Genomic DNA, 18,637 nt, shown 5'->3' with positions numbered 1-18,637 from the left:
CCGCCAGTTTCCAAAACACTTCCTGCCTGCTCGTTGCTGCTTGTGGCTACATATTATTGCAGATATCCTGCTGCCATAATTTATCATTTAAAAAAAGAAAAGAAAATGTGTCATGACATGTGTCAGGATGTGTTTGTAACTTATTTCTGTGCTGGTTGTCTAAAGTTGTTTCATTGTATATAGTAATTGTAAATAACTAATGTTAAAACATAATAAAAAGGAAATAATAAAGAAATAAAATAAAAAAAAAACAAACAAACACTGTGACGGGTTTTGAAATAGTCTGTGTTCTTCCATAATGGTTAAATTAAGCACAGAGTTTTGAAATTATTGGTTGAATAATTAAAACTAAAGCACAAATAACCTTTTTGACATTTTTTTGTATTGACTTAATAGACTTATAAATTAAAACTATAAACAACAAATATGATGACCTTTTAGCAAGGATGTTATCATGGAGACAACAACACAGATAGACACCTATGAAAAGAGCAATAATCTTTTACCTGAAGTCTACTCTAATCATAGAAGCCGATGCCTAACCCCCCAGTTTTCCATCAAATCCCTAACATTTGAGTGGAGTGTGTCTGATCTGCATTTATAGAGTACATGTTTCTAATCACAAACATATATCCACAATATCATATATTCATATGTATTTCGTTTTCTCAGCCATTTATGATGGACTTCTTGCATGTCACCAGTAATATTCTTAAAAAATATTTATTTAAATAAAGTAATTCATGTTGAAAACACAAGTCTCCAGAATTTGATGTGTTTTTCAGGAAGAAAAATTGGATCAATGCAGGGCAACTCTAAAACATATTAAAGCAATTTGCATCTTTGCTTGAGATCCCTTAATATCCATTACTGAATAAGTTTAGTACACATAAAGAGATAAAAAAAATTATTTCTCATAAAATCATTTGAACTCGCCACTGATCTTCTGTTTCTTCCACCATGAAGACTGCTGCTGAACAGAACTGCCACCTAGCGGCTGAAAGCTGTGACTGCATGACCCTTTTACTTCCGGGTCCGGGTTACACGGTTACCTTACACGGTTTTTATGTCTTGCCTTTATGCACACTGATTGCACTTTCAGATCTGGAGGTGTAATTGTCTTTACTCAGTGATGTATCACCAGCCTGTGCTGAAGAACAGGCGCACACTCCTCGAGAGAGCTGAGAAGTTTATCTCTGATGTGTATTTCACAGACTGCAATCTGAGAGGACGGTAAGGTTGATTTTCCAGTGACTTCAGGTCAGGCTCAAGAGATTTCCACCATTCATAAGTGCAGTTGGAGAGAAATACGTTTGCATCACTGTATTACTGTTCTGGCCTCACCGATCTGTTGGAGGTCATTTTCCACAGAAGAATACAGTAGAATAGACAACATTTTATTGAAATTAATTTTCCAAACAGAAAGTCCACCTGATTTTGTCAGGGCTGCCAGACTATGTCACTGTTTTTTGTTTTTTTATTTAAAATGATTAAATTTGTTAATTTAGAATCCCTGATGACAGATATTTCCCAACCGTGTGAGGCAAATGATTATTCATGGTGTTTAGCTTCATACTGTATAAAGCGTGGCTTCAATGTATAAATAATGTATAAATAATATGTCTCTAATATGTCTCCATGCAGGCTTTATGGAGACTCTTGCCCTCTGCAAACACTCTCCTCCTTCCTCTCCCCTAAAAGAATCACATTCACCGAAGCTTCCAAGCAGAACTTTGCACCTTATAAAGTTGGTGATACCTTTGGACCGACGTGAGTGATATCATACTCTCACATCTTTTAGTCTCTCTTAAATCCTGGCACTAACTCAAGCTTGATGCTTGTTGAAGGTGGTGGACTTGCTGGTTTAAGGTGACCCTGACGATACCAAAGTGCTGGAGAGGTAAAGAGGTCCATCTTCTGTGGGAATCTGATGGGGAGGCAATGGTTTGGAGAGATGGGCAGCCAGTTCAGGTAACATTAACGTACTGATTGAGTGATTTTAAATAAATAAAATATTAAATCAGAGGCATATACAGTACAAAAGGATTGTATCTGAACTGCTTACAGACCAAACTATAGGATGTTTAATCCCATTTGTGCTTACAGGGTCTGACTAAAGAGGGTGAAAAGACAAGTTATATTTTGTCTGACTGCCTGAAAGATGAAGAACCCCACAAGTCAGTCTACTTAAAAGCTGCATCCACAGTCATTTTTACTTCATTCACTTCTGGCCGTTTTAGTTTTTCTTTTCCTTGATTCTATTTTTATCTTTATCTCACTGTGTAGTGTCACCCTTTATGTGGAAATGGCCTGTAATGGACTTTTTGGAGCTGGTCAGGGGTCCATGATTGCCGCTCCAGACCCAAACAGGAAGTTTTCTGTACAGAGAGCTGAACTGATAATATTGAACCGGGATGTGAGGGATCTGCTGACTGATTTTGAGATGCTGGTTGACATTGTTAAGGTACTGTTACCAATAATAGTGCACCTTGATACATGATTGGATTGACTGAAGCAAATATTCATTTCTGCACGTCTCCTTGCCAGGAACTCGGTGAAGGAGATCAGCGAGGATACCAGGCACTCTTCACTGTCAACGAGATGGTGAATCTTTGTGACCCGGCTAATCCCAGCTCTTTTTCCAAAGCTCACTGTCTGGCTCAGAGGTTCTTCAGCCAGAGGAATGGAGAGAGCCAGCACACTGTCCATGCAATGGGTCACTGCCACATAGACTCAGGTCTCAAATTATATTCATTTTATTAAAACTGTCACAGTTCAGCCAGATGGCAATGAATCTCTGGTGGGGTTTGTTGTTTTTCATTTATTAATATAAATAATTTGTTACTGCTACTCATCCTATTTAGCTTAATTTGATATGATTAAATGTTTGCATAATGGGTAACTATACAACTTTCCTCAAAGTTTAGTAACATATATAGTGTGTGTGAGTGTGTGTTCAGTGAGTGAGTTTGTGAACTATCCCCCAGTTCATCTCTGTCACCTGATGTAAACGCACGCAACCTTGGGAGCTGAGTTCAGTGTAGTTCCACAGGCCTGAGAAGAGAGTGGGATGGGAGGGGGGAGGACCGAGCTCCAGACATCGTAAAATTTCAGGAGACTTGATAACCAGCCTACAAGGCCAATGCAGGGAGCCAGATTCAGATAACAGCTTTGTTTTGGGTCAAGTCAAGCTTCGTTTGGCTCAGCTTTAAGTCCTTAGTGGTTTCAGTTGGACTCCGAAACAGCCGAATTGGGGGGGGGGGGGGTAAATTTCCATGAGCATCAGCTTCTCCATGATGTTTTCCACCTATGGAAGAGCTCCAGAACCGCAACCAGCCTGCCAGTTTGGAAAAGACTAGCATCCAAATCAAATCAAACTTTATTTGTATAGCACTTTCCATGCTTAAATACAATACAAAGTGCTTTACATTATAAAACAATTTACATCAAAATAGATAAAACACACACACATGTACACTCCCCTTTCACCCACCCACAACCACCTTAACCCATGCCCTATTAGCCCTATAACAGTTAAAAGAAGATGAATGGCCAGGTACATTTGTACCAGATGTGCACTAGATAAGGAAACAATATCCTCAGGGTGCCTCTACACAAAGGGCTACCCCCAACTACAACCACCCAGGCCATCACCATGGGGGCCACCCGGTATACAGTTTACAGTCCAGCTCTATCGCCATATGAGTTCAAGTGCTAGTTGCCTAGCATAGTCCATCACAGATCTTCCAGAATTTGCAACACACCAGGAAACTGCACACAATAAACAGCAGAAACCCAGTTATCATAAATCCAATTGCGTAGAAATCCTCCACAGAAAGAAGCAACAGACACATGACCTTCCACTCCATCACGTATCCAGCTGCATGCATTCTGTCAGGACATGCGGGCTCCCCTTCACCCATTCTTCGGACAAAAAAGATTTGATCAATCGCCTTGAGAGACTGGCTGATCAGATCCATTGTTTAAATTTAGAAGAAAATGGAAAAAGAGGCTCAGACAGACAGATTGACAATACAAAGAAGCAGCAGGGCAGAGTGGGAATGGGAGGGAGAGAAAAAGCATCCATCCTCTCCAAGAGCAGGAGGTTTATACGTGTGTGTGTGTGTATATATATATATATATATATATATATATATATATATATATATATATATATATATATATATATATAAAGTTTTCAAAGAAGGTGGTTTCCACAAATGTTCATGATTCAACCACATAATTCTGTGTGTTTTACATGCCCTTGCATAGAGAGCATATTCCCCGAATGTATTGATATACTGTTCTATAAGTCCAACAATTCTTAGCAATTTATATGTTAAGGAACGTTATTGTTAAATCGCTATTTTTTCACATTCTATAACTAAGTGTTGAAGTTAAACCATGCTGTGGGTCTAGGTGCTATTATGCATTGGCACCTTTACCAAAGTGCTTATCGTTATTGTTGTTATTATTATTATGATTGTTGTTGTTATTGTTGTTGTTGTACTTTTGATTATTATACTTTTGATTTTTCATTTGCAGCCTGGCTGTGGCCGTATGAAGAGACCATTCGCAAATGTGGTCGAAGTTGGGTGACAGCGATAAGTTTAATGGAGAAAGATCCAGACTTCATCTTTACCTGTTCTCAGGTAATTCCAGACTAACATGATTTTACATTATTCTTTTCTCTCAGCAGTGTAGCCCAATTTTGACCATTTGTTGTTTGCTCCAGGCCCAGCAGTTCCAGTGGGTAAAGAGCTGGTACCCAGGACTCTTCTCTAAGATTAAGCTTTATGTGGAAAAAGGTCAATTCATTCCTGTTGGAGGAACATGGGTTGAAATGGTAAACCTAAAAAAGATTATGAGCATTCAGACTTTATAATGCAGCTAATGTCTTATGTTGTGATTTTTTTTAACAACATTTTTGCTTTTAGGATGGCAATCTGCCTTCCGGGGAGTCCATGGTCCGACAGTTCCTGGAAGGCCAGCACTTTTTTCTCCAGGAGTTTGGGAGGTACTGCAAAGAGGTAACATTCATAAAGCACGTCTACATAACCTCCAGTAACCTTGACAGAAAATGTAAGCCGCATTTGTTGCTGATCTGTTGAAATAAAAACTGGGTACTTTTGTGTTTTCTTTAGTTCTGGCTCCCGGACACATTTGGCTACTCTGCCCAGCTCCCTCAGATCATGCAGGGTTGTGGCATTTCTAACTTTTTAACTCAGAAGCTTAGCTGGAATTTGGTGAACACCTTTCCTGTAAGTATAAACCACATTTCAGCTTAAGAAAATATTTGATAAGTTCTTAGATGCTGTTTGAATTCATTTTCCTTCAAGCACAACACGTTTTTCTGGGAAGGTTTGGACGGCTCCAAGGTTTTAACACACTTCCCACCTGGAAATTCCTACGAAATGAAAGGCAAGGTTGAGGATGTGAGTGAAGTTTACATAGTGGATAACACTTCAAATGTTTCCTCTGTGAGGAAAGAATTTACTGCTTTTACTACATTTCCCTGTGTCTGCGTTTCCCGCTGCCAACAGATGGTAAAAACTGTGAGGAATAACAAAGACAAAGGCAGAGCCAACCACAGCGCAGCATTATTTGGTTTTGGTGATGGCGGCGGTGGACCCACACAGCTGATGCTGGACAGACTGCGCTTGATCCGGGACACAGATGGACTTCCCAAGTCAGTTGCTATATTTTCATTATTCACTCACCAGTAACAATGACCCAACCCAAACTGGGCAGGAAAAACCTACGCACACAGGATTTAAGTTTTTTTTCTTTTTTTAACTGTTCTCACACTGTCGTTTGTTGGAAGAGGGTTTCAAGGGGTGTGTCGGCATCAAGTCAGTATAAACATTGTTTAACAAAAGGGATATGAGCCATGTTTACTGGTATCATTGTGATGTAATTGGGTTAGAGTACTGGAAAATACAGTCATGCTTTGGTCAGAATGAATAGTTAATATGTGGCTAGAGATGACATTTCTCTCTTCCAACTCCAATTTTGGATGTTTCTCAGGGTCCAAATGTCCAGTCCTGACCAGCTTTTCTCAAAGCTACGGGATGATTCAGCGCTTCTGTGCACTTGGACCGGAGAACTCTTCCTGGAGCTGCATAATGGAACCTACACTACTCAGGCCCAGGTAAACAACCAAGAGCACCCAGAGCTCAGTCAAGGTCAATGTTATATACTGCAGCTTCAGCAAAGAAAAAGTAAAAAAAAGAAAAAAAAGACATCATGATCTGCACCATTATTCAAAAGGCTCTTCCTCTGCCCTATAAACTGAATTTTATTAGATTTTTCAGAATATTGCAGCTGTAGCTGTAGTTGTCTCTTGTGCAAGACGCTGAACCCCACATTGCCTCCTGATTTGTCTTTCTGGGTATAAATGTGTGTGATAGAGCAAAACGCACTTTGTGTGTAAATGGGCTTAATGAGTGTGTGTGTGTGTGTGTGTGCGCGCGCGTGAATAGGTGAATTTGACATTTAGTGTTAAAGCACATATAAGTATAGTCTATTTACCACTTACACTTACAGGCATCCCAACATTTCTCACAGGCAAAATTATCATGCAGAGGTTGTAATTAATGGGTTTTTAACTGAGGTGAAAGTATAATTAGACTGTAGTCCATCAGGCCAAATCTTGATATTATTAAATATGATGGAACCTTGTTACGAGCAACCCTGATTGTTTTGTTTTTTGTTGTTCTTTTTTGCTAATATTATGCAGGCACTCTGAACAGATGGACATCTGAAACCATTGTTGCATTGGGAGATGTTGCAAAGAAAAATAAAACTTTTTATTGGCAAAAAAAAAAAAAAATTCAACACCACAAAACTTTAGTCCTTCATAGAGTTTTGTTAGCAGAAAAGAACGTCAAACCCTGGGGAGGATTCTGCTGACCTGATATGCCGTCTTTATTTAATTTCTAATTAAATATGTAGCTAACGATTTGCAAACCATTGTATTTTATGTCTCTATTTGCATTACACACACCAGATGTTTTGGAGACATAATTATACAAAGATATACAGAATGAATAGATATTTACAAACACTTGGAATTCGTAATAGTTGTTCACAATATGTCCAACATAAATGGGTGTTTTTAACAGATTGAATAAACTGAAGTGTTTTCAAGTGTTGTGTGTTTGCTTTGTTACCTGCAGATCAAGCGAGAGAACCGTCGGTGTGAGATTCTGCTTCATGATGTCGAGATAGCCAGCAGCTTAGCTTTGTGCCAAAAGAAGACTTTTCAGTATCCTCAGGAAAAGCTGCAGCAGCTCTGGAGGTTCGGTCACAAGGGAAAACAAGAGTCAGAAAAGGACCGGATAGTTTTACACAGTTTGGGTATTCTATCTTTGGTTTCCTCTGCAGGCTGCTTCTTCTGAATCAATTCCATGATGTGATCCCCGGCAGCTGCATAGAGATAGTTGTGGAGGATGCTCTCAGATATTATGAAGGTATATAATATATATGATATACATTTTTTTTACATTATAAAAACTTTGTTACTATCCAACTTGTTTTTATTTTTAATTCTCCCTAACTTTCATAGATATCAGGAGGGATGGCGCTCTCCTTTTGCATGAGGCTTTGGACGTTTTGGGCTCAAAGGGCAGCTCTGTTGGTGTGTTTAACTCTCTGCCTTGGGAGCGCCATGAAGTCATCCAGGTTACTGATGGCACCGACAAATCTGGTCTAGGTATGTCGGATATTTATGTCTCAGTCGATCGATGAATAGAGCTATAGATACAGATATTTGCAGTGTGTTCCAGGTTGCCTGGAATTTAATACATGGTGCTTTGTAATGTCTGTGGCCATTCAGCTCTAGTGAGAGTTCCCAGCATCGGTATGTGTCCGGTCAAAGACACACAGCCAGTGACTCCAGTTTCTGTCACTGTTCAGGTATGTATCATATATAAAGAGATTATCAGTTTAGATCTATTATTATTTGTCTAGTAGTTTATTTGATTTTTAAATTACAGTCTGATGGTTCTGTCCTTATGGAAAATGGGACTTTACATACTGTGATAAACAAAGATGGCACTTTGGCATCGTTGTATTTGATCAATGCAAACAGGTAATTTAAAATATTTTAACATTGATGTCTCATCTATTGGTATGCATTTTGTAACAGACCGTTTGTTTCAGGGAAGCGATCTCTGACGGCTGTGGTGGGAACCAGTTTGTCATATTTGATGATGTCCCCCTCTACTGGGATGCTTGGGATGTAATGGACTACCATCTTCAGACAAGGTCTTATCATTCATCTTGGCTCACTGAAAAGCATCACCGTTTTGAGAAGTATATAGAAAAATAAATATATAACAAATAAAGACGACCCTACAGGAAGCCAGTAGTGGACGTGTTGCAGCCCGTGCATGTGGTGGCCTCAGGAGGACTTCGAGGAAGTGTCGGCTTCACCCTCAGGATCAGCGACAAAAGTACTGTCACACAGGAAATCATCATGGACGCCATGTGTCCTTATATGAAGTTCAACACGAAGGTACGGTGACCTCTGGAAATAAAATTGTGTAAAATGCTAAAAAAAAGAAAGAAAAACAACATCCTGTCTGACATTAAGAGACATACATACACTACCTGTGAAAAGTCTGGACACACTTTTCTCTGTAATTTGAAGGAACTGTGTGTCCAAACTTTCGACTAGTGCTGTTAATACAGATTAAATTATAGATAAATCTACGCATACCGGATCTTCCTTTTTCAGGTGCAGTGGGCCGAGTCGCACAAGTTTCTCAAGGTTGAATTTCCAGTAAGAGTACGCAGCCCCAGTGCTTCGTACGAGATTCAGTTTGGTCACCTGCAGAGACCCACACACTGGAACACTTCGTGGGACTGGGCCAGATTTGAGGTGTGACAATAATACACTAAAAACCATGTCTTTTAAAAAGTTCTTTTCCTTCCTCGTGTTTTCATTGTACTTTTTTTTTCTTAGGTTTGGGGTCACAAATGGGCAGACTTATCAGAGCACAACTTCGGAGTCGCACTTCTGAATGACTGCAAATACGGTTATTCCATCCACAAGAACACAATGACTTTGTCCTTGTGAGCTCCCTTCATTGTTCACACACAATAACACTAAACTGAAACAGTACTTACATCTCACTATAAATGACTATTTTCATAGACTGAGAGCACCTAAGGCACCGGATGCTACTGCTGACATGGGAACTCATCAATTTACCTATGCCATCATGCCACATGCAGGCAAGTTTTATCTATCTTAATGGTGTTATTTGTTACAAACCAATAATGCTCATTAAACACACATCTAACGTCTCTTGTACAGGATCCTTCCAAGATGCATCTGTCATTCAGTGCGCATACAACCTCAATTGCCCTCTGAAGTTGATGCAGTGCAGCGCTGACTCTGTACCTTGGAGTGCCTTCTCTGTCAGCACTGAGTCAGTCATACTAGAGACCATTAAGCAGGTAAGGCATTTCACTTCAGGCTTAACCTATAAAAAAAAAAAACAATATCATTGTATGACAACTTCCACAACTTTAAATAGCAACTAACTTGATAATTATTGATAATTGATAACTCTAACTTGATAATGGCCTCTTATTGACCACCAAAGGCTGAAGATGGAAACGGGGCACTTGTGCTTCGGCTCTACGAGTGTCATGGGAGCAGCGTCAATGCAACACTGCGGACCACCCTTCCAGTCAGGGAAGCCTGGCAGTAAGTGTTTCTATTTGTGTTGCCTTTCATTGTGTTTCATTGTCATTTTCCGTCTAATGTCCTCTAAAAACCTTTCAGTTGCGATTTCTTGGAAAGACGAGACCACAGCCAGCCCGCCCACGTGACGTCTGATGGGGTCACTCTGAACTTCACGCCCTTTCAAATTGTGACTCTGCTGCTCATTTTCTGACTTGTTTCTTCTTAAAAATGTACTGGCAGGTGGGATATTAGTGATTACTGTGCTCAGAGGTTTCCAGAGTGATGACTTTTCATTCAAATAAACACCGTTATGCAACTTTTGTAAAAACTTTATTTAAAAACATCTCCATGTATTAAAGTATAAAAATGTTTGGATTTCCAGCAGTTTTTGGCCACTCTATTTTCATGTCTGCGAACCTGCAATGAGAACAACTGGCATAAAAATATGTCTACGACCCTTTTTTTTTATTCATGGCAAAATATTTTTCTTCCATTTTAAGCTGATGCAGTGAGTTTACCTGCAGCTGACTTTGCAGGGCTGCTCTTCCTCCTACGCGAGTTAGATCTTGTTCCACGTCGCGGCGTGTTTATTTCCTGGATTTTTCCTGCCTTTCCTCTCTTTGACACGGCTTCCTTTGGACCTGCTTTCTTTTCTTTTTTTGGTGTTTTTGTCACTTTTTCCTCTTTGAGTGCTGGAGTCTTTCTTGTGGCAACAGAGCGACCTTTAGCCACCTAAAGAACGTTAACATTAAAAACTATTGCTACAGAGTTCACATTTGCAAAGTAAAGAAGTGAGTTTGACCTTTTTTTTGGCTGTGTAATCATGGTCATCTTCTTTCTTGAGCCTCTTCTTTGCTTTAGGTGACTTTGAATCTTCACAACAAAGAAGTTAAAATTATTGTGATTTGTTAGCTGAAAAGTTTAAGCTCATGCACGTGTATTACTTACTTTTGGGAGCCATGGGACCTGGATCTCCCTGAAACATATCAAAGTGTTAATTGGTATCAGGAGATCCTTTTTTCAAACATTGGTACTAAAAGCATTTTTCTTATTTACTTTAAACCACATAGTCCTCCCATTGTGATCCCGGATAGAGTTCATTCCATCCACATAATAACACTGCAGCCAAGCCTGAAAGGCAGAGTAGTCTGCCTTCTCAGGGTCATAGCCCTTACCACCTAAGACGAAAAACATGGCATTAATAGGATGTATTTCATGTTGCTTTCATTTAGTTTTTGAAGTGGACTTAACAGTAAAAGACCAACCCAGTTTCACAACCTCCAGCGGTACCGTATGACATAGCCTGAGTAGATCACTTGTCTCCTGTTTCACTCCTTTCTTCTTGGTTCTTACTGGGGTCTTTTCATACAAATAATGATGGTTTGTTAGAAAATGCAGTGTTCAGGTCATATAGCAGCAGTTCATCTGAAAAATGGTCATCTTAGTTTTTTCACCTTTGTGTCTGTAATCTCATTTTTCAAAGGCTTCCCGCTTACTAATAAGTCATCTGAGGGAAGGCCTTCCAACACATCCCGGGCAGGCACAAAGGGGGGAATGTTCAACCTAAAAAAAAAAAAAGTCTAGCTGTTAGGATCCATTCTTTCATCAAACAAAGAAGCTCCTTTGTTTTTGAAGACGTCTAAGGAGTGCTCCCTTCCCACGGAAGATGTGCAAAAATTGCAATTCATGTGTTATCTGGAGGAGGCCAACCTTGAAACTTGCGAGAATAAATACTTGGTTTGGCTTGTTTTACACATTTTTTGCAAGAATCTCATGGGAACAGCACTTTGTATTTGTTATTATCTGAGTTCATTCATTCATTTCCTATACTGCTTAGTACAATTCAAGGTCATGGGGTGGCTGAAACCTATCAGCCATTGGCAGGTGAGAGGCAGGGTACACCCGGGATGAGTGACCAGACCAGGGCCAACACAGAGAGACAAACTTTCACACTCACACCCCTAAAGAAAATTAACAGTGATGAATTAACTTAACGTGCATGTATTTGAACAGTGGAACGAAGCTGGAGATCCAGAAGAGAACTGACACATACACAGGGAGAGCATTGTCCAAACCTCCCCTCAGCCATGGCTCGAATCAACAAACTTCTTACTCTGGAGCTGTAGTGCTGACCACCATGCAGCCCCTCAGTCAATGATAAATAATCAAGCAGATCCATGGCCACTTTCCCATTTGGCTGTTTCTTTTCTTTCATTTACTTTAACTGTAAATGTGATGAGTGTGTCAATAATTGTATACCAGGTAAACTAGCTAAATGTGCAAATCTGAAGGATTATTTGTTGTTCCCTTGTAGATTAAATACTACAGTTATACCAATTATTGATCCATCACACCTGATTTCTCAACTTGCTTCTCCTTACAGAGCACCAAACAAAACCAGTTTTCTGTTTCCCCCAAATCTGACAACTGGACCAGTTATTACAAAGAATAAATAATAAATAACATGAATAAATATCTAATAAAGCATCCAATTTAAAGTGTATTAAATGCTTGAGTTTGAGTGTTTTTGCTGTCATAAAGTTGTGCACAATATGTCATCCCGTTTCCATGCATGGTCATCACCTGTAAAGGATTTCAGCCCTCAGGTAGTTGCCAACACCATTGAAGTATTTTTGATTCAGCAGGACTTCACAGATGGGTCGATCAAATGCTCGATCAGGCAGGTGTGACAAAACGTTCTCCCTGCAAGGAAGTTTGTTTATATAAATGTGAATTGAGTATTCTGGTGATGCATGTCACACAAGGAAGACGCAGCTTCACAAACCTGAAACTTTTGTACTCAAACATGATGCAGGGCCCTCGGTCTGGCTGCCATGTCCCATTGGGCTGCCAGCTGCCAAACCTACGTGGATCCACAAAGCTCAACACTCTGCGAGGCTTCTCTTTGGTGTAAAAACGAAGATGAGCATGTTTGGGTAGCTCATCCTCTGTGGTGAAGCGGAAATAACCGGACATCCCGAAGCGAAAAACTATATCCATGGGTTGGTCTGCTTGCCCCGGCCTTGCTCTCCGTTTTGCATCATCACTCTTGATAGGAGTCAGTGTGAGCTTCACTTCCTTCCCTCTGGAAGTGGCTGTGATGCAGTATGCCTCACAGCTGAAGGACACATCAGGACTTTTGCTGACCTCAGATTTTTTGACAGGGCCACTAAATACTACTCCTTCACACATCCTGTTCACAAACAAGCTGGCCAGGTGGAGTTCTGGTCCCTCAGGCATCTTTGCAAGAAAAATATGTACTGCAACTGTAAGGTAGAAAAAGGACTTTGTGATTACAGCACGAGCTCCTTTTACATTGTGCTCTTAAAAATTTGGTGTTTATTATGAAAGCTAATTTCTCCACAACTTAGAAGTAGGTGTGTCTGAATCTTTTTAAACGGGCCTTATTTAATCAACACCAGCGCTGCAAAGCAATCATTGCACATTCAGATCCAAACTTTTTACATAACTCTGCAAAGATATGATGCACCTCGGTGAATGCATTGAATGTACAACATACCACACGATTTAACATTTGTTCTTAATACATCAAGTCAGCGCTTATTTCATTTTCATTATCTTAAGTCAACCTGACAAAACGCTGTTTATGTGCTTCACGTGCCACCAGTGGGAATATATCAATTTTGTCTTCAGTGATTTACTTGTGCTAAACTTACCCAAACCAGGAAACGGGAATCGGCGCAAGGTGATGACTATTTGTTCGGCAGAGTTGGTCCACAAATATACACTTGTGTGTGACTGTGTTGCCCTCTTAGATAATAACAGCAGTGGGGAGAAAAAAATGCTTTAAAGCACGCGTCTGTTACCAAACAGGTTGTGCAATCTGCGAGTGCCAGACGTTTGAAAATATCGCGATACTTTCGTTCATCTTCGTATATTTACTATTCTCATGTGAATGTTTGTTAAATTGTTTTTTTTTTTTTTTATAATACACTGAAATATCTAGAAAAGCTTAATTCAATTTAGCTAGCAAGGGTACTTGGGAAGCCTTTAAATGATTCACAGCTTCACAAGCGTACACAAGCAAACAGATGCATGATGGGATATGTAGGCGTAGCGGATGTAGCAACTGAGTACATAATGTCTATGGGCACAACGGCTTTACATTTTATCGTGAGCATATGAAGGTAAAACACATTATCAACACAATTGAGACAAAAAATAGTCAGATAATACAATAATAATATTTTACAAAAGTCTGCCATTGAGTTTCTACATTCAGTGACATTTCATACCATCTGGAAACATTTCCACCAATGATTATTAATGTGTTGCTTTTTTTTAAAAATCAAAATATCAGGACAAATTCACACTAAATATTTAATACTGTACATGATTTATGTATGGCACTTTTGGCAGTTTCTGTTTAGCTTCTGCTTTATCACTGTAGTGTATTCATCATGGCCTGGGCTTGTTTGAGCTCTGTAAAAAGACAGCAATAAGTATAAATATAATCATCTTACCACAATTATAAAATTGCAAAATAAGAATTGCAAAAAGCAAAAGAAATTAGAAAAAGAAAGGATGAAAGACTGACCAGCAAGCAAGACTCTGAATTTGTCAGCAGAGACAGAGACAACAGTTGTCTCTGTGGAGCCTGACTCTGCTCCTTGTGTTTGCAGTTTCAGCTGTATCAAAGGCTCGTTGACCTCCTTCAGCTCACTGGAACTCAGAGTATAGTCGACACGCCAAGATACAGAGTCCAGTCGTCCCACTGAAAGTCATTACAAAGCAGAACACGTGCCACTCTTCAGTCAGCACTCAGTCATCAACCCCAACAAACGGCACTCGTCATCAACAACCTTTACTGTCTTCACTAAAAATACTCACATCTCAGGCTGGTTTCCCTGAGTTTGTCTTGAAGTGCAGAGTGCTTGTCTTCATATGATTTGCACAGTCCTGTAGTGTGTTCTAAAGAAAGTGAAATATTTTATTAATTAAGAGTTTTAGTGGCCAAGTTGGTAGAAAGCACTTTTAGAAGAGGTACTAAATCTGTAGCACTCAGATAATTGACAGATAAAGCAAGGCAGCAAAGTTCCTGAAAAAAATCAACACACCTGCCAATATAAATTGTCTACTGTAGCATTATTGCAACTGAACAGATTACAATGTAATGCTGGTAAACACTCCTCTAGCAAAATGCCATAATGCACCAAAAACTTCCTTCTCTCCATTTACAACATCCTCTTCTGTATCTCTGCTGAGTCTGTTCTTTTCATGCACCAGCTGCAAACAGTAAGCATAGCACTTATACAAACATTTTTGGCTAAACTCAAGAGGTAAGGTTTACAAGTTGTTAAAGATATAAGGGAGTAGTCTGGCTTTCACATACGTTTTTAATCAAATCCTTTTCTGGCTTCCTATTTTGAGAACTTTTAAATCAAGACAGGGAGGGTCCTAATAACATTTAACAGTCTCCTTGCTCAATAACTACCGGTTATTCACTGATATATTTAGATACTTTAATCCAACTGATGTTTTTCAGTCTGTTTAGACTCCTGGCATAAAAGTCAAGAATGTGTCTGTAAAAACAAGATATGATGGCCGAGCAAAATTTTTCCAACTAATTGTCAAAGAAAGGAGTGGAAGGACTAACCTTTAGGGAGGCCAAGCTGCTGCAGCTCACTCGACAGAGATTCGCTGTCAACATCATGCTTTGCAGCACTGGACAAAATGAAGCTGAGCACTGCTACACTTGCCTTGATGTCTCCACTCTCTGAAACATGGAATTAATCAAAACTATTAATAAGTTAAAGAAAGACAAATGGGGAAACATCTCAAAATCTCAAAACTATTAAGGTTACTTGCAAACAACTCAGTAACATGAGTGGTAATTACTATTTTGTATTACTTCCTTAAACTAAACTCTAAGGGTTCAGTAAATGAAAAAGTCAAACATTTTAAAGTGTTACATTTTTTGTTTCATAATTCACCGACAATTTAACAAAGGTGTGGACTGGCAGAGATGCAGTTTTGCATCCAGACAATTAAAGCTGTATTTAAAATTTCATTCAAAATTGCTCTTTAAAAGTCGTATTACTAAAAAAGGCAACATATTTATTTCTTTTGGTGCAGATAAGCTGACAGGCAGTCATCTATCTAGCTAAAATGCACTGACTTCTAACACCACACTATGAATTAGATAAATACTGATTGGCTGAAAGTTATATTGAGATGAGAAAGGATGAAAACAACAAAATTCTAGACGAAGAAGACATCACTAAAAACAATAACAAAGAAGAGAAAAAAGAACAGACAACTGTTATACTTGAAAATGTTCATTACTCCAACACTTAGGCTCTTCACAGAATTTATTTCTACTACTTACTTGTTACTTCCACTGAAATAAGTTTAAAATCAGACTTTAATATCTTGTAAAGCAATTTTATAGAAACTCCAGACCCATGGAAAAAGGACTTGAAATAATGACAAATGTCATGTCTATGATGAGACACATACTAAAAAGATGAAGAAACGGTCATTTCTTTGTGTAACACAAGAGAAACGGCAACTGCAATAGGCATTAACATAAAATGGAAGGGTTTAATTAATATTATATCAATATAGCAGTCTCCAGGCATAAAAACTATATATGCAGTAAAAATTATTAATCAAAAGTGCAAGAAAAAAGGGAAACTTACCAAACTTTGCATCTGCTGTAAGTTTGGCAATTTTGCCAAACTAAAAGAAAAGAGACGAAAGGATACATTTATTTTTCTCTCTTTCTTTGCAATTATGATGTCAACATTTAATGAATTTGTAAAACTAAGCAAAGACTTACATCAATACCCTCCCCGAGCAAATCTTTCATCACTTGAGCACAAAGGAGTTTCATTTTGACACTTGACTGTGAATGAATGAATCCAAAACGTGAATAAATAAACTAACACGAGAACTACATTGATTTATCTGTGGAGCAGTTAGACTTACGATTTTTGCTAATGTAGTAATTTCGGCAAGTACCCAGTCGGGACAGTCTAGATCACCACAGAAACGGAACCGCTATACAACAGAGAGGAAGGTTTAAGTTTTAAAAACAGTAAAAAACAACACCAGCTACTGCTGTCCAAGACTTTAATAGCAGTTTGTCATGAATGGCGATTAGCTTTGCATGCTAGCTACGAGATAGCAACACTTAAATATCGCATCTGTTCCGCTAAATTATTGCTTAAATAGCTTTCGAATCATGAAACAGAACTCTCATGACATAAATTTTATAATAATAATTACACGAAATTGCATAAAATAACGTAATAATTAATAACTTGTTTACCATGGTTGTTAGGAAAAGAAGAAAACAGGAAGGCGCTTATATTTTCTCGCATCTGATTGGACAAATTAAGAATAGAGGCGGAGTTTGTTAACGTCACCACGTCATAGCGTGATGCTGGACGTTATGACCACTGGCTCAAAACCACACACTGTAAACATAAAAGATCAAAACCTAAATGTTATTATTGAAAGTCTTATTTTGGTTTCTGCAAATTTGCCATTGGAAAACAGTTTTGAACTTTTAATTCGGTCTTTCTTCGGTCTTTCTTAGTATTTTTGCATGAATCTCACATTTAAATGTCAGCCCAGATGTTTTTAAAATGTTATTTATTTAGTCATTTATTTATTTCCTATTCTGCAATTCTGTTAATCCTGTTTGACAGTGTCTCAGACTGAGACTGTTGTTGTGTCTTACATATATATATATATATATATATATATATATATATATATATATATATATATATATATATATATATATATACATATATATATATATATATATATATATACATATATATATATATATATATATATATATATATATATATATATATATATATATATATATATATATATATACACATACATACATACATACATATTGTTTTAAATGCTTTTATCTTATTGAAGTGTCAGTGTACTTGCAAATTAAGTATCCCCGTGGTATAAAACTGTAGAGCTCATTCAAACACTGTGACGTCCAAAGATAGTCTTCAGATAATAAAATGTCTGATGAAAGCTACGCAGTGGCCGAGTAACATTATTATTGCACCAGACAATGCCATCCCTGACATTTAACATAAACTGGATAATTTAGGGTGGTTTTTTTTATATATTTAATTTAATTTAATTTAATTTAATTTAATTTAATTTAATTTAATTTAATTTAATATCATTTCATTTCATTTTCGTTTTTTTATTGAACTGGTGTCAATAAGTGAACTGAAAATGAGTTTATATATATATATATATATATATACATATATACATGTATATATATATATATATATATATATATATATATATATAGAGAGAGAGAGAGAGAGAGAGAGAGAGAGAGAGAGAGAGAGAGAGAGAGAGAGAGAGACAGAGAGAGACAGAGAGAGAGAGTTTTATTCTTAATCTCATCACAATTAGAATACTGCAAAAGTCTGTCACCTGCTTTAATAATAAGGAGCTAGCCCGGGTGAGTTAGAAAAAAAAACCCTCTCCCCCAACAATTGTCATGAATTTAAACCTGACCTATTAAACCAAAAATGGATTTCTGAACCAGACTGTAAACATGTTTATTTCTGCTGTGAAGTTGGCCTTTTTAACATGGGAGTCTATGGCATAGATATGATGTCTATGGTCTATGGGGATTTGCTTTGTTTTGCAGCCAGCTCCTAGCGGATGAAGGGAGAACTGCAGTTTTATGCACTTCCGCATAGGCTTCACTTTTAACCGCCGGAGGTTGCCGCTTGATCCAGACAAGTGCAGAGCTTGTCTGAACCTGTGTCAGGTGTTTCCCACCAGGGGCACTTGGAAAACCTGCAGGACACTGGCCCTTGAGCACCAGGATCAATGACCCCTCTTTTACAGACATGGAAACAAATGAATGTAAAATCTGCCAAGTTTTCACTGTGGTCATAAATAAATTCAATT

The 18,637-nt window shown here is 38.3% G+C and overlaps 3 protein-coding genes across 3 annotated transcripts; 1 reads left to right on the top strand and 2 right to left on the bottom strand.

The window, feature by feature from the left end:
- The first annotated feature begins 1,044 nt into the window (after positions 1–1,044).
- Positions 1,045–9,935, top strand: man2c1 (mannosidase, alpha, class 2C, member 1). The gene is made up of 26 exons (XM_079259529.1): positions 1,045–1,233; positions 1,645–1,770; positions 1,848–1,971; positions 2,107–2,177; positions 2,287–2,464; positions 2,548–2,737; positions 4,546–4,652; positions 4,736–4,846; positions 4,938–5,030; positions 5,145–5,261; positions 5,340–5,435; positions 5,544–5,689; positions 6,028–6,151; positions 7,179–7,300; positions 7,387–7,472; positions 7,568–7,714; positions 7,838–7,917; positions 7,998–8,092; positions 8,164–8,268; positions 8,362–8,518; positions 8,741–8,884; positions 8,969–9,078; positions 9,161–9,240; positions 9,323–9,465; positions 9,615–9,718; positions 9,797–9,935. Exons 1-26 carry the CDS (start codon positions 1,133–1,135, stop codon positions 9,906–9,908), a joined length of 3,069 nt encoding a protein of 1,022 aa, XP_079115655.1. The 5' UTR covers positions 1,045–1,132; the 3' UTR covers positions 9,909–9,935.
- A 30-nt stretch (positions 9,936–9,965) lies between these two features.
- Positions 9,966–13,485, bottom strand: neil1 (nei-like DNA glycosylase 1). The gene is made up of 10 exons (XM_079259517.1): positions 13,375–13,485; positions 12,483–12,963; positions 12,281–12,400; positions 11,152–11,260; positions 10,963–11,056; positions 10,754–10,875; positions 10,646–10,673; positions 10,500–10,570; positions 10,216–10,429; positions 9,966–10,114 (listed from the first exon to the last, which is right to left on the bottom strand). The coding sequence occupies exons 2-10, from the start codon at positions 12,935–12,937 to the stop codon at positions 10,101–10,103; spliced, it is 1,227 nt and encodes a 408-aa protein (XP_079115643.1). The 5' UTR covers positions 12,938–12,963; positions 13,375–13,485; the 3' UTR covers positions 9,966–10,100.
- Positions 13,486–13,928: 443 nt separating this feature from the next.
- On the bottom strand, positions 13,929–17,048 carry commd4 (COMM domain containing 4). Its single transcript, XM_079252797.1, has 8 exons — positions 16,992–17,048; positions 16,649–16,720; positions 16,500–16,565; positions 16,360–16,399; positions 15,315–15,434; positions 14,549–14,629; positions 14,256–14,432; positions 13,929–14,140 (listed from the first exon to the last, which is right to left on the bottom strand). The coding sequence occupies exons 1-8, from the start codon at positions 16,992–16,994 to the stop codon at positions 14,100–14,102; spliced, it is 600 nt and encodes a 199-aa protein (XP_079108923.1). The 5' UTR covers positions 16,995–17,048; the 3' UTR covers positions 13,929–14,099.
- Between the last annotated feature and the right edge of the window lie 1,589 nt (positions 17,049–18,637).

This window comes from Telmatherina bonti, assembly GCF_933228915.1.
Source record: "Telmatherina bonti genome assembly, chromosome: 2".
NCBI classification, from domain to species: Eukaryota; Metazoa; Chordata; class Actinopteri; order Atheriniformes; family Telmatherinidae; genus Telmatherina; species Telmatherina bonti.
The sequence above is the reverse complement of the archived record's forward strand: the minus strand, read 5'-3'. Positions and strand labels throughout refer to the sequence as shown.